Genomic DNA, 16,568 nt, shown 5'->3' on the forward strand with positions numbered 1-16,568 from the left:
AGGACATGGTGTTACTCGAGAGAGTTCAGAGGAGAGCGATGCGTCTGATAAAGTGGATGGAAAACCTTTCAAACGCTGAGAGATTGGAGAAACTGGGTCTCTTTTCCCTGGAGAAGAGGAGACTTAGAGGGGATATGATAGAGACTTACAAGATGATGAAGGACATAGAGAGAGTAGAGAGGGACAGATTCTTCACACTTTCGAATAATAAACGAACAAGAGGGCATTCGGAAAAGTTGAAAGGGGACAGATTCAAAACGAATGCTAGGAAGTTCTTCTATACCCAACGTGTGGTGGACACCTGGAATGCCCTTCCAGAGGGCGTAGTAGGGCAGAGTATGGTACTGGGGTTTAAGAAAGGATTGGACAATTTCCTGCTGGAAAAGGGGATAGAGGGGTATAGATAGAGGATTACTGCACAGATCCTGGACCTGTTGGGCCGCCGCATGAGCGGACTGCTGGGCACGATGGACCTCAGGTCTGACCCAGCAGAGGCATTGCTTATGTTCTTATGTTCATCCTGTTTGCTTTTTATTGCTGTGGCTGCACACTAGGCAGAAGATTTCAGTCTTAGCACCCAAGCAACACCCAGAAATTTTTCCAGGGTGCTAACTCCTAAGGTGGATTCTAGCATAAGTTATAGGATTACCAGATGTCCAGGAAAACCCAGACATGTCCTCTTTTTATTTTCAAAACTTTTTATTATTTTCAAGAAAAATTTAACCATGACATGAAATATAATTACAAGAAGTCACACCCATCCCAGCCCCCAACCCCTGCCCCCAACCCTCAAGATACGATAAGCAACCCAAGGGGATAATCCAGAAATCACAGAGCAGCAACTCAGAGCTTATTCAAAATCTGACTGCGACCTCTCGGATGCAGGACATTCATATAGGGAGTTTACACCTGAAGGAAAGTTTTGCAGCGCTTCCGAGAACCAGCTACGGCATGCGGCTCCCACCGCATCAACATATGCAATTTATTCCTCCAGTACCAAATAGAAGAAAGCTGATCAGAAAGCCAATGGTTCGTGATACATTTTTTCCCTATGAATTAACACTTGCTCAGAAACAGCGGTTCCCGAGCTGGATGTTTAGGTAACAATGGAAAGTGACAGAATAGCATATTAAGAACTGAGGGAGAGATAGTGGTGTTCAAAGTTGTACCTAAAAAAAAAAAAGCCACCTCCCTCCAGAAACCCTGGATTTTGGAACACTTCCACAGACCATGTACATATGAATTCACCACGACATGACATTTTATACCAAGCTGTGTATCTATATACCCCATATGATAAGCCTGGCTCTGGGGGACATAAGCCCAGCAACATAGTGCGGTAATGACATTCCCGCAGTTCTGCACTGCCCTCCCCCCCTCCCCGAGTATGCCCTTATGAGCTCTCATCACCACCAGTAAGGTCAATTTCCAAATAAGGTCCCTCTGCCAGTGTTGTAGTATCCAATAGAATTTCCCTGGTGGTTGAATTTGAAGCAAGCCTTTATGAAAGTAGGAAACTGATATTCTGGACTCTTCAAAACGGACCCCAAAGTCCCAGGAGAAAGAACCCACCGGGAGGGACCCCACATAGTGCTGAAGTTGTTGGTAAGCATAATGCATCCCCATAACGGGAATCTCCCGAGCAAGTAAATCCTCATAAGATAGCAAGGTGCCCTCTTCCTGTAATATATGACATAATTGAAAGATACCCTTACTTCGCCACCAGCTAAATATAGAAGGCATGAACCGCGGTGGAAAGGTAGGATTTCCCACCAATGGCATAAACATACTAAGATGCGGCATAAACATACTAAAATGCCAAGAGGAAAGGACTTGATTCCATACCGTCCAGAGGGGACAGAATAACACACTACCCCGGGCAAGCTGAGAGACATCCTTCAGTCAGGCATGTAAAAGATACAGCAAATGATAAGGGTAAAAATAGTCTTTCTCAAAAGTCACATCTGTAAAGAGATCCGTGTCCAACAGCCAGTCATGAATGTGATGTAGAATACAGGCTTGATTAAAGAGCCTAAGATCCGGTATACCTAAGCCACCCCGGGCCCAGTGTCTCCCCATGGTAGGCCATCAAAGCTTCTGCCTTCTGCAGATCCTTCTGTAATAAGGAGACTGGAAGGGTCTGAAGGAAATAAAGCCACTTGAGAAACAAGATCATACAGAAAAGGTGAATGCGTCCCATCAAAGATAAAGGTAAGCCCTTCCATCGCTCCAATTTGGAACGCGTCTCAGCCAACAACTTATCAATATTAATCCGATACAACTGTGACAGCTTCCATAGTTAAATGAATCCCAAAATAACAAAATGAACCCGCTGCCCATTTCAATGGCAATCCCATGCCCCAAGTCCCATGCAATGAAGCTGAAGAAGACAGAGCCTCAGACTTACCAAATTCAAGGCAAAACCCAAAAAGTCACCATATTCCTGCAAACTTTCCAGTAATTTGTCCGGGTTTGGGAAAGCCCTGACCTCCTGGCTGTGTCTGGAGGGCCTCCGAGCATGTGTGGATTATGTCACATGCATCTGCACATGCTCGGAGACCCTCCAGACGTGATCCGGTCTGAAAACAAAGACAAGGCTTTGCGGGGGCAGGGTTAGAGGTGGAATGGGGTGGGGCTAGAGGTGAAACGGGGCATGGCAAGGGTGGAACGGGGCAGGATGATGTGTCCCGGTTTCTTTGGACAAAAATCTGGTAACCCTAATAAGGTAACTATGATTTGGATTATTCTTCCTGATATGTATCACTTTGCATTTGTCCATATTAAATTTCATCTACCATTTGGATCCCCAGTCTTCCAATTTCCTAAGTTCTTGCTGCAATTTTTCAACTTGATAGACTGGAACATAGAAAAGCCAAAATGATGACCTTACAAAGGAAGGCTTACTGGCATTAGAATGACCTTGAAACATAGGCCCCAGATCTATGGGTGCTAGAGCTGAAATCTTCAATATGTAGAGCTGCAGAGGAAAGCAGGAAGAAAGGTAGAGTCTGTAGGTACTGACCCACCTTCCCCTGCAGCCCATTGATCAGCCATTCCTTAGCTAGCAAATAAGCTGCAAAGGAAGCAAGAACAGCAGCTCAGGAGATACCATTGATCAGGCATTCCTTAGTCAGCCAATAGGCTGCAGGGGAAAGCAGGACTGAAGGTTGGTGTCTCCTAAGCTATTGGTCCTGCCTCCTCTGTAGCTTATTGACTGGCTATGAAATATCTGAACACAAGAAAAGCACAAAAGGCTGTTAAATTCATGATGATCCCACTTTCTTGAAGGACCTGACACAGATCACCATGTCTTAGTATCTTCACCAGCGTCAGGGGTTTATATAAAAATCACATATACAAATTTTAAATGCAAAAAGTAATTATACAAACAAATTATAAATGCATGGTTGACAGGTATGCATAAAACATGCAATATGTATAGTTGGCAGGTATATATAAAACACGTAACATAAAAAATACATAAGTAGACAAATCATATTCAGAGGAATGACAAAAAGTAACAGGGTATCTACAAAAACACATCTAATATAATAAAATGATAGGCCGCGGATGCGCACTAAAAAAATCGTGTTCCCTGATCCCGTCGCGGAAACACGAGTGCGCATGCGCGCGTTTTACGTCACCACGTCAGCCTCCCTGCTCTCCACCTTGCACCGCTGCTAGCCACCGATCTCTGTTCCTCCTGCAGCATCGCACGCCAGCCATGTCCGCCGCCGGCCTCGAGCTTTTGGGGGCTCCCTGTGAGAGCTACACAGCTGCGGCGGCCTTCCTCACACCCGGCTCTCACTGCATGGTACCGGCTCCTCTCTCGAACTGCAACAGGATCGAGAGAGGAGCTGCGGCGGCGGCTTTCAACTAAAAAAAAAAAAATACAAAACTGTGCGTCGCAGCTCTCACCCGGCTCTCACGGTGTGGCTGAGCGCTGGCGGCCGGCGAAACCTAAAGGCTTTCAACTACAAACAAAAAACAGCTGAGGGTAGCAGCTCTCACCCGGCTCTCACGGTGCGGCGACCGGCGAACCCTAACCGCTGAGAGGGAAAGCGGCGCTGGCACTGCCGCCAGCTCAGCGGTAACATGTAAAAATCGATCCGATATCAAAAATCGATCCGATATCGGGGACAGGGGGAGCAGGAAGAGGTGCTGATGGACAGGGGGGGAAAAAAGGAAGGGAGGCCTACTGCTGGACAGGGGGAGTAGGAAGAGGTGCTGATGGACAGGGGGGAAAAAGGAAGGGAGGCCTACTGCTGGACAGGGGGAGTAGGAAGAGGTGCTGATGGACAGGGTGGAAAAAGGAAGGGAGGCCTACTGCTGGACAGGGGGAGTAGGAAGAGGTGCTGATGGACAGGGGGGAAAAAGGAAGGGAGTCCTACTGCTGGACAGGGGGAGCAGGAAGAGGTGCTGATGGACAGGGGGGAAAAAAGGAAGGGAGGCCTACTGCTGGACAGGGGGAGCAGGAAGAGGTGCTGATGGACAGGGGGGGAAAAAGGAAGGGAGGCCTACTGCTGGACAGGGGGAGCAGGAAAAGGTGCTGATGGACAGGGGGGGGTAAGGAAGGGAGGCCTACTGCTGGACAGGGGGAGTAGGAAGAGGTGCTGATGGACAGGGGGGAAAAAGGAAGGGAGGCCTACTGCTGGACAGGGGGAGTAGGAAGAGGTGCTGATGGACAGGGGGGAAAAAGGAAGGGAAGCCTACTGCTGGACAGGGGGAGCAGGAAGAGGTGCTGATGGACAGGGGGGGAAAAGGAAGTGAGGCCTACTGCTGGACAGGGGGAGCAGGAAGAGGTGCTGATGGACAGGGGGGGGGAAAGGAAGGGAGGCCTACTGCTGGACAGGGGGAGTAGGAAGAGGTGCTGATGGACAGGGGGGAAAAAAAGGAAGGGAGGCCTACTGCTGGACAGGGGGAGCAGGAAGAGGTGCTGATGGACAGGGGGAAAAAAAGGAAGGGAGGCTTACTGCTGGACAGGGGGAGTAGGAAGAGGTGCTGATGGCTGCTGCTGGATAAGGGGAGCAGTGAAGGAGTGGAAGACAAATAGAAAGAAAGACAAATAATAGGAGGGAGGGAGACAGAAAGAAAATAAGAAAGACACAAGGGCAGGGAGTGAGACAGAAAGAAAGACAGACATACATATATTCTAGCATCCGTTAATGTAACGGGCTTAAAGACTAGTTTATAAATAAAGCTATTAATATGACAACTGTGACAAATGAGTTTGAGCTTATTTTGGAAAAAAATTGGTTACTTTGAAAAGTGTTATGTCAAATTGTAAGTGAAATAATAAGTGTGATTTTTACGTAGACCCCTGAAGCAGGCGGAGATGCTGAAACACAGCCCATGTCGGGTACTTCATTAAAGTAGGATTACCCAGAACTTGAAAACCCTTTGTGGTTTGTACTTTGAATCCCTCTTCTTTTCAACGGTTTGTTAAGAAATATCTGAGCAATGGGCTAATACCAGGGAGTAAAGAAGAGCTGCATTATAGGTTAGAGATACTTCCAGCCTTTGGTCTACCATAAAAAGGGGGAAAAGTGCCGAGGGAGGCACTAGAAAAGGATGAAGAAAGAAAGAGTAAGCACAGGCATTGAGAGCTGGAAGACTTGGTTGTAAGGGGATGAAGAAAGAGATATGGGAGGCATGAGCTGTGATACAGTGGATAAAGAATGTGTTGAAGAAAGATAAACAGAGATGAGGACAGGGAGAGGAACTGTGTAGGGTTCAAAGAGAAGGAGCTGAAAGGGGAAATAAGCAGAGAAAAGGGTTCTGAGAGAAGATCTGGTTGGAGGGATGGAAATAACAGAACAGGTGAAACTATGAAGAAGAAAAAAAATCAAAATCAAGCACAGAAAAGATCATTTTTAGATTTGGGGGGCATAGTTTGAATCTATCAGCTGCTCCCCAAAACTAAAGAAGCCCAAGAATCACTGGGTGGGAATTTATTATATTGTTAATTGAGGTGGGTCAGTTTTGAGTGTTTGTTCTTTTCTTCTAACCTTGCAGTCACAGGGATAAATAAAGTATTTCATTAAAAAGATGGGGAATGGGAACGAAGTTGTGGAAGCATGTAATTCCATGAACTAGAATTCTCCCTTATAAAACTTTCTCTTGGCAAATCTGGTATTGAAATGAGCTATGGTCAGGGATTGAACTGAGAGGAAATAGAGAGTAGCACTGTTTTAATTCCTCAGAAAAATTAAAAATATTATTCCCCTTATATCCCACAGGAGATAGAAATGGACACTGGGCTATGTAAGCCTAAAAAGGTAGCAGAGCAGCAGCAGGAGGAAGAGATAACAGAAGATCATTGACAAAGTTGGAGGGAGGGGGAGATGGGACATACAGTCCCTTCCCATTATTCACAATGCGTGATTTCGTCTATCCACGGTTGCATCAATTGCAACCAATATTCCCCATTCGCATCGCTGTGTTCGTGTATTCACAGACCATCGCTTAAAAGCCCCCACCTTTTTTCTTTCACTTTCACCTCACGGTTATAAGTACTTGGTTGATTATCATTATATGTATATAAATTGTATTGCACTTTTTGTTGGCATTAAAAACTAAATAAAGTTCATTTTCGCCTCACGGTTAACGTTTGCTTCCAGTTATGGCCCCCAAGTGTCCAGAGAGTGAATTACAGGTACTTCAAGTGCTGCCCCATGCAGGAAACTAACGATATTTCCCTGATAGTCATGGGACAGGAGGTAAAGTTCAGTTGTGGATTAGGAATTGATTATCGGATAGAAAACAGAGGGTAGGGTTAAATTGTCATTTTTCTCAATGGAGGAGAGTAAACAGTGGAGTGCCGCAGGGATCTGTACTGGGACCGGTTCTATTTAACTTATTTTAAATGATCTGGAAATTGGAACAACGAGTGAGGTGATTAAATTTGCAGATGACTCTAAACTGTTCAAAGTTGTTAAAATGCATGTGATTGTGAAACACTGCAGGCAGACCTTAGGAAATTGGAAGACTGGGCGTCCAAGTGGCAGATGAAATTTAATGTGGACAAATGCAAAGTGATGCACATTAGGAAGAATAACCCAAATCACAGTTACCGGATGCTAGGGTCCACCTTTGGGGTTAGCGCCCAAGAAAATGATCTGGTGTCATTGTAGACAATTTGATGAAACCTTTTGCCCAATGTATGGCAGCAGCCAAAAAAGTAAACATAAGAACATAAAGAATTTCCACTGCTGGGTCAGACCAGTGGTTCATCGTGCCCTGTTTGAGTCTAGCCTTACCTGCGTATGTTCTATTTCAGCAGGAACTTATCTAATCTTTTCTTTAATCCCTGGAGGGTGCTTTCCCCTATACCAGCCTTTGGAAGAGCGTTCCAGATTTCTACCACTCTCTGGGTAAAGAAGAACTTCCTTACGTTTGTACGGAATCTAACCCCCTTTAACTTTAAAGAGTGCCCTCTTGTTCTCTCTACCTTGGAGAGGGTGAACAATCTTTCTTTCTCTACTAAGTCTATTCCCTTCAATATCTTGAATGTTTCGATCATGTCCCCTCTCAGTCTCCTCTTTTCAAGGAAGAAGAGGCTAGGAATTATTATAAAGGAATGGTTAACAAGACTAAAGATATTATAATGCCTCTGTATTGCTCCATTGTGCGACCTCACCTGGAGTATTGCGTTCAATTCTGGTCTCCTTATCTCAAGAAAGATATAGTGGCACTAGAAAAGGTTCAAAGAAGAGCGAACAAGATGATAACGGGGAAGGAACTCCTCTCGTATGAGGAAAAACTAAAAAGGTTAGGGCTCTTCAGCTTGGAAAAGAGAAGGGTGAGGGGAGATAAGATTGAAGTCTACAAAATCCTGAGTGGAGTAGAATTGGTACAAGTGGACTGATTTTTCACTCCATCAAAAATTACAAAGACTAGGGTACACTTGATGAAACTGCAGGGAAATACTTTTAAAACCAATAGGAGGAAATAATCTGGTTGTGGTACAAGCAGATTGCGTAGCTAATTTTAAGAAAGGTTTGGACAAATTCTTGGAGGAAAAATCCATAGTCTGTTATTAAGACATAGGGGAAGCCTCTGCTTGCCCTGGATCGGTAGCATGCAATGTTGCTACTCTTTGGGTTTTGGACAGATACTAGTGACCTTGATTGGCCACCATGAGAATAGGCTACCGGGCTTGATGGATCATTGGTCTGACCCAGTAAGGCTATTCTTATGTTCTAAATGTAGGCCAGCATTTTTCAGATGTCTGTCGCGGCTTTAGGGAGACACCTAGGGCCACTTAAGCTCACTCAAGGCCACTTCTGGGTGAAACCACACCCACACCCAGCCTTGGGCGAGCTTAAGTGTCCCAATGCGTCTTCTTCAACCACGATAAGATACCTACATTGAAGGCGGCCTGCCATGGGGTGTTGGGGGGGGGGGGGTTTCAACTTGTGTCCTGACTGGTTGTTAGACAGCAGTAGGACGCCTACTCTTGCTTAAAATCAGGACACCTATTTATAGAATCAGCACCATAGGGGCTATTAAGTCTTCTTTATCATTACATGGAAACAAAAGTGATTTTGTTTTGATTATATTTAAAGAAACTTATTTTCACTTAACCAATCATTAATTTGTTCTAGCTTTTGATTAATTTTTTGAATTTCGATGGGATTTTGAGAATTTAAAGGGTACAAAAGTTGTATATCATCTGCATAAGCAAAGACTGTGAAACCTATTGATTGTGCTAAGGTTAAAATCGGTACAAGAAAGAGATTGAATACAAATCAGGGATAGAATGGAACCTTGTGGTACTCCAAAGGCTTAGGTATAGGATTCCAATGAAGATTTATCTAACATCACCTGGTAAGATCGATCTGAAAAATAGGAATTTTTTTGACTCAATATATGACCAAAATAATAGACAACACTAGCTGTCTAAGAGTCCTGCATTTTGAATAAGCATTGCATTGAGGATTTAAAAGTGGATAAGACAAAGATTTAGCTAACAATATCACATTTATTTTGTGCACTAGTATTTATATCATTTGGGTGTTAAGTTATAGTGCATTTCATTTAATGATACACATTTATGCACACATAAAGAAGAGGGTTTTTTTTAGGATCAATGACTGAAATCTGGAACCTATAAGTCTCGGAGTCATTCCTTGCACATTAAGTTCTGAGTAGGTTTTTGAGATCCTTTTTCCTCTCTTTTAAACACATTCTTACTAAGAGTAGAAACCATTGTGTATTAAGCTGTCAGCAATTTTTTGGGGTTTCTTTCCATCTCGTTGGGAATAGTGTTGTTCCTTTTCCTCCTGCCCCAGCATCTGCTTTGCCAATGGCTCCAGCTCCCGCTTCGTGGATCCGGTGGGTCCAGCCCCTTCTCCCTCGTGGATCTGGCTGGTTTCCCTCCCTACCTACTGCTGGCATATACCTTGAAGAAGAGCGAACCGATCAACGGCGCTTGAGGTTGTGGCCTTCCCTCTGCTGGGCACCTCATTATAATGCAAGCTCCTCTTTTCGCATATGTTTATGTCAGCAGCAGAGAGGGAGGGAAGCCAGCTAGAGCTGCCAGACCCATGAGCGAGGGAGGGGGGGCTGGAGCTGCTAGATCTGCGAGTGAGGGGGTGGGTGGGCTGGAGCAACCACACCCATGACGGGGGAGGGATGGAGCTGCCAGCTGGGAAGCTGTGTTCAGGAGGGGGGTGGGTGACCCGTCAAATGAGCGCAGGATACTTGTGCTCTGACAAAAGCGCCCCGAAAATTGCGTGCTTGGACAAGTGCACATATGGACAAATGCAGAGGTGGATACTATTTTATCTTTTTGGGGGTTACAAAGTAACCCTCTTTTTTGAGGGTACACGTGGATCGATTTTTTGAGGAGGGAGCCCCCCCCCACTACACTTTAGTCACTTACTATCTAGTGTTAGGGTAAGGTTTATATCATGATTAGGTGCCTCAAGCCCCTCCCAAGGGATGGGGCTTGAGGAGTCTCAGCAAATCAGGGTCTTCCAGATTCATGGGCTGCAATTGTCCTATGCGTACTTGTCTCTGCGCACAATTGTCGGCCCTCATTTGTCGGTGTACCGGAGGGGGGGGGGTTTCCCTGCGGGATCAAATACTTTTATTGCTCTTGCAGAATGGTAAAAGGTTTTGTTCCCACACTGGTGGTAAATATATCAAATTTTTGCCCGTTCCTGCAGTTGCCATGTGGGAAACTGGCACAGCGTCATTCTCTAGCCATGACCCCTAGCAGTCTTGTGAGACTATCACTAGAGGATGCAGCTGCCATTTTGATCCTGGAGGGATTAGTAAGGTGGTGAGGCTCTTGGGGAGCTTTTCCAGAAGGGTAATATCCTTGGGAAGGGCTTCAGGAGGAGGTGAATACTCAATTCTTTAGTTTTATATTAGTCATAATAATTGTAATCACCATTAAAATTTTCAAGTTAATTGCAGTAGTTGCCTGTGATTAGTTAACAACACTAGTAAAAATGTAGTAAAAATGCTCTGTGGCTACCCTCGATGGCCTCATTTGGATGGAGGTATCTCAAACAAAGCTTATCATTTTTCTCTTTTCAATTGTTGGCTTTAGGTTTCTGACATAACATCTAAATACAGTGCATGGAGGTAAATTTTTAGCATAACCATATCTATATAATTTTATAAAATGTATTTATAAAGTTATGTGCATATTTAACAGAGTTATCTAAATAAGTACCACTATTGAATATATACATATATACTTTGGATAGCACTTTTACACACTAGTTATACAGATTGTAAACCGCCTAGAAGTCGCAAGATAGCTGGCGGTATATAAAAATAAAGTTATTATTATTATTATTATTATAGTGGCTGAGTATTGCACTATCCATATATATTTTCGGCCTGCTTCAAATTCCTTCCAAAATGATAACAGCTCACTTTGGCTAATGATTTATACAAACAAGCCAATGGAGGGGGGAGGGGCAATTTCTAAAAAACACTTATGTGATCAATGTGATCACTACTTGAAATCAGCTGCTTAACCTCTCCCCCCCCCCCTTTTTATCAAGCTGTGCTAGAGGTTTTTAGTGTGGCTGGCGAGGTAAGTGTTTTGACACTCATAGGAAGTCTATGAGTGTCAGAGCATTTACTGTGCTGTCTTGCACTAAAAACCTCTAGCGCAGCTCGATAAATGGAACCCTAAATTCTTTTGAATAATGAGTCCATGATTTTTAGAAGGCATTAGATCAACATCTGTGTTCAAAACAAATTCTAATGAGGTGCCTGTGGTTTCAGCCATAGTCCCAAGTGGTTAACTCTTATATTTGAACCTTTTTTGTGGGGCCATGCACCAGGGCTACTTCTGGAACCCTGCAATCATGTGGTCTAAATCCAGCCCACTAGGTGTCACTGTTGTGAAATGACTAAGCTTCCCTCCCTGCAGGGGGCTTTGAAAATGGACTGTGCAACATCCTCAAGTAGCAGCAGACCCAGCTCAAGGACTGCACACAGCACTGCAACAGACTGGCTCTTAGAGGTAAACTTTCAAACTGCCATAGTGCAATGGCTTACAATATCCTAATTTATAAAGATATGAAACCCAGAAAGTGCCATCTGCTCTATGATAGCTCAAGTAGGGTTACCATATGGCTCCAGAAAAAAAGAGGATGGATTGAGACGTTTGGGTTGTACTTTCATTGCAACCAGCAACCACGATAAAACAACTTCAAACAATACAAAACACAGCCCTAAGACTTATCTACTCACTGAAGAAATATGATCACATCACAGAAGCATACCACGAATCACATTGGCTCCCAATACAAGCCAGAGTACACTTAAAATTCCACTGCCTTCTTTTCAAAGCTATAAACGGAGACAGCCCTACCTACTGGAACAATCGACTAAACCAAACCACCTCAACCAGACACAGGAGAGCCCACACAATTTTCACACACCCACCAACCAAAACTGTCAAAAGAAGAAAAATGTATGATAACCTACTGGCCACCAGAGCAGCAAAACTGGACCGACAGCTCACCAATCTGCTGACTTCGACCACAGACTACAAAACCTTCAAAAAAAACCAAAAAACCCTACTCTTCAAAAAAATACATAAAACCAATATAACACATCCAAACAGGCTCAGAACTCCTCCTGCAATTACCAACTACTCCTTAACAAATTAGAAAATGCTCAGACTTTTCCTAAGTACTTCTTAATATCTTAACAATACACTTCCCCCTCCCCATTCGCGGTTTCAGCAATCGCGATTTCACATATTTGCGATTTTTTGGGGAGTGGGAAAAAAAGAAAAAAAACCCCATAGATTAGCCTTCCCCTGGCATCCCGGGCTCACCTGGTGGTCTAGCAGGCTTTCGGGGCAGGAGCGATCTTCCTACGCTCCTGCCCCGTGTAGATCGCTAATAGGAAATGGCTGCCGTGAGCTCCCGCCGTAGTCTCGAGAGACTACGGGAACTCACGGCAGCCATTTCCTATTGGAAGATTCCTCCTACCCCAAAAGCCTGTTAGACCACCAGGTAAGGCCGGGATGCCGGGGGGAAGGCGGGAGGGAGGCAGGGGTGGGTCAGAGCCGGACCAGAAGATATTTGCGGTATTTCACCATTCGTGGTCCGGCTCTGCCCCATCCCCCGCGAATCCGGAGGGAGAAGTTTGTATGTTTTTTCCTATTATCATAACAACTCTTATGCAATCCGCATTGAACCGCAAGGTAAAGGCAGAATAGAAATCACTAATGTAATGTAAATAAAACCTGAGTGTTTCGATCTATCCTCCTTACTTCCATTGCTTTCAGTGTTAGTAAAACCTGGATGTCTCAATCCATCCTTTTTTTTCTGGAGCCATATGGTAACTAGCTCAAGCCACTCCCATATCGGGTCTGAAAAGGGCAGAAAGATAAAAACTGGGAAGGCAGCAGAGAAACCTACCTGGGCTTTTGGTGCTCATGTGATAATAGAATTCCAGGCATTGCTCCTGAGGAAAAGGCTCATATGGTTCTGAGTTCATCAGCACAGTTTGTCCACTGGGCAAGACAGTTTTACTTGTATCTGCTATCATATAATACCCTAAAAAAACACAATTAGTGTGCAGGTTACAAACAGTTTTCTTATTTTCTGTCCCTTTTTTTCTTCACACAGTCTCCATTGAGTTAACACATATTCTTTGCTGGAATATGGCCTGGTTATAACTGTGGTACAAATTTTACAAATTTGATTGGCATTTTGTACCAAGGGCTACAACAGTAGCTCAGCAAGAGTCTCTTTGGCCTAGCCACATCAGTGTCCTGTAAGCTCTCGCTTCTGTGTTCCTGGCACACCATTATAGGCTTCATCATGTCTGCTGAATATAAGGATTTAAGTAATAATAACTTAAGATTTTTTTAAAATCTTGGAAACAAAACAAAATTGGATGGATTTTTACAGGATTATACATGACTACAAGACTGAATTAATCCTGGTTTTATTTATTTATTTGATTTATAACTTGCCCAATCACCATGGTTCTAGGCAAGGTACAGTAACTACAATATACTGTTTATAATAATCTCAATGAGATGCAGTGGATACAAGGCGGGACTGTGCAGGGGAAGAACGCCAGCTTCAAATCTTTATGGGGTTTTTTTTTTTTTTTTTTTACAACTGTTTCAGAAACTCTGAGAAAGCCTCTGGCTTATGGGGCGCAAAGTCACTCTCTGATGACTTAACCATGTGTTTCATAGGCTGCGGAGGGACCGCAGCCATGCGCATGGAACTATCAGCCATGCAAAGCCCCCCAAATAAAGAAATCTACCCCACCAGGCCAGTCGAGCGTTTTGTCACCTGTTTGACTAGGAGAGAGGCTAAGCTTTGCGCTGCTGCTTCTCCCGGTTGTGCCATGCAGCACATGGTGCAAGAATGCTCCTGACAAGAATTCATATTAGGAGAGCCTAAGGACTCCATTCCAACAAGATTTCAGGCAAAAAATTGCAGTTTTGGAGAAGCAGGGAGCTTTTGAAAAAAAGATTGCTAAAAATCCAAGATGGCCACTGCTATGAAATTTGTGCCAAAATTGAGATATTTCCCACACTTAACAATGTTAAAAAGTGGTGATTTTACAATTTTTTCAGTTGAGAGGACATGTAGAATCCTTGAAAACCCCACTTTTGAGACTTACCCTGATCCATCTCACAGGCTGTAACAGCCTGTACTCACTGTGACCTATTTGTGGATTTGTGCTGCAGCCTGCCTCAGCTCTCTCACTGTAGCTGGATTAGAGAATCACTGCCTCATGCTGGGAATGACTCTGCAAAGCTGATCTTTGGAATGCCAGTCAGAACACATACCTGACTGCACTTCCACCCCTTTGGACTAACAAATGTGTACCGGTACAGGCGGAGGTGAGAAGACACAGCCAGCATCCTGCAAGACACCACTGAGTCTCCTAAGGGTGCCTAAAAGCCTGTGCTTAACCCCTGTTTAATTGTAGGTGAGACAACTTTAGGGATGGCCCTGAGTTCCAAAGAAACTAAGCAGGTTGGCTAACAGGTACCCACTGGGATTGGCCTGTCAGTTACAAACATAAGTCTGTGTGTTCTCAATGCAGGCAAAGTGAAAGAAACGCTCTGAGTACAAAAATCTTGAAGTAATCACAAAAACATTGAATAAAATAATAAAGTGTGGAGAGCAGAACAAACATATTCCTGCAGGCACACGTGCAGAAGGGATAAACTGTAGGTGGAGCTAAGGAGCTCAGAACCATGACACCACCTCCAGACCCGAATCCTTTCCCATCAGTTGATCACGGTAAGGGAATCCCGCTGCCTCAATCAGCTGAGTGACTGAGGCAGGGAACACAAACACACAAACTTAGCTGGCAGGAGGAATGCCCAATCCCTCCCACCGCCACCCCCGAACCCCCACCCAACACTGTCCGTGGCAGAACAGATGCCCAATCCCTGCTAACACCACTTCCAAAACCCCCCTTGAAGTCCCCTACTTCCTCCTGCTAGAAGCCCCTCACTGAACCATGACACCACCTCCAGACCCGAATCCCTTACTCCAAAACCCACCCTGACACCCCCCCCAGTACCTTCTGTAATTCAGCCTATTTCCTCTGGCTGCCAGGCCAACCTCTTCATAATGGTGGGCCTTCCCCTTCCCAGTGCATCCTGGAATACACCAGGGAGGGGCCTAAGGCAGTGATTGGCCCAGGCACCACCCATACGAGGAAACATAGGCAAGGAAGTACAGTACAATGAAGTATAGAGAAAAATCCAAACTGGATTCCTTCTGCAGATGGCACGCACCCATAGGGACACTACCCATTTGTCTCACCTATTGCACTGGAATGTGTATTCTAATAGAGAAACAAAAGAAGTCATGAAAGCAAGCAGGTTTCATAGGAAGCCAGTTATCCTACAGAGGTAGATAAATTAGTAACTATAGAAATCAAGTTAATAAAGTTAAAATATTCCTATAGCACAAGCTTAGGTAATAGAAAAATGTGAAGGGATTGAAGGTTCCAGCAAGCAAAGTAAATTTCAGTCTGTACTAGGCATGGACACAATGATAAATTGTGTAGACTAAGACACATCATAGATAGGTTAGAAAAAATATAAAAGAACAGCACTGCAATATAGAATTGAGATAGTCAGCTCTGAGATTTAGGGTAGAGAATGACACGGTGGCGGTTTACCCGCGGCCACCGCATTTTAGCCGCGGGTCACCGCCGAAAACGGGGAAGAAAACTAGCAGTCGCTGCGGCGACGGGGACAAGGCCATTCACCGCCCGCGGGGCGGTGAATGGGTCTTGTCCCCGCAGTGAGGCATGAAGGATCGCACGGTCCCCGCAGCTCACACCCGCCTGCCCAATCGATTCTAGTGTTTAGCCAGCTCTCTCCCTTCTCCTCACCTTAGTTTGTAGATTTTCTTTTTCGGCGACCCGCACGCTATCAGAGAGCCGCGCACCCGCTGCTGCTCAGTTTCGATCTTCTGCTCTGACGCAACCGGAAACAGGAAGTTGCAGCAGAGCAGAAGATTGAACACTGAGCAGCCGCGCGTGTGCGGCTCTTTGGGAAAGCGTGCAGGTCGCTGAAAAAGAAAGCCTGCAAATTAAGGTGAGGAGAAGGGAGAGAGCTGGCTAAACACTAGGATCGATTAGGCAGGCGGGTGGGGGCTGCGAGGACCGTGCGATCGCTAGTGTTCCCGGCTCAGTCTGTAAGGAGGGAGTGAAAGGGAAAAGGATTCTGGGCCAAGGTGATGAAAACGGAAAGAAAAACCCACAGCAGGAAAGAAAGGGAAGGACAGGCAGGTGAGCCAGATGCTAGAAGCAGGGGGGGGGAAGAAAGAGGGAAAAAAGCTAGATGGGGTTGAAAAGAAGAGACACACTGGTATGGAAGAGGAAGATAGGGGAAATCTGGACACAGGAAGGTAACAGAAAGAGGGGAAATTATGTGCATTGGGGCATAGGGACAGAGACAAAAAGGGGACATGCCATGTGGATGGAATATGGACACAGGGGGGGCAATGGCAGATACATAGGGGAGATATTAGAAAAGTATATAAAATCGTACCCGTTTGAGGCTTTTATGTATGCAGCAGTGACGGTGACGGGGC

General features: G+C 44.9%; 1 protein-coding gene across 3 annotated transcripts in view; it reads right to left on the reverse strand.

Annotated features, from left to right (window-relative positions):
• MAMDC4 (MAM domain containing 4) overlaps positions 1-16,568 on the reverse strand; it is a 343,940-nt gene that overhangs the window by 82,971 nt on the left and 244,401 nt on the right. For all 3 annotated transcript variants that reach the window (XM_033959811.1, XM_033959812.1, XM_033959813.1), the window contains one exon: positions 12,903-13,040. In XM_033959811.1, coding sequence (XP_033815702.1) covers positions 12,903-13,040 — 138 coding nt within the window. The remainder of the gene's footprint in view (positions 1-12,902; positions 13,041-16,568) is intronic.

This window comes from Geotrypetes seraphini, chromosome 10, assembly GCF_902459505.1.
Source record: "Geotrypetes seraphini chromosome 10, aGeoSer1.1, whole genome shotgun sequence".
NCBI classification, from domain to species: domain Eukaryota; kingdom Metazoa; phylum Chordata; class Amphibia; order Gymnophiona; family Dermophiidae; genus Geotrypetes; species Geotrypetes seraphini.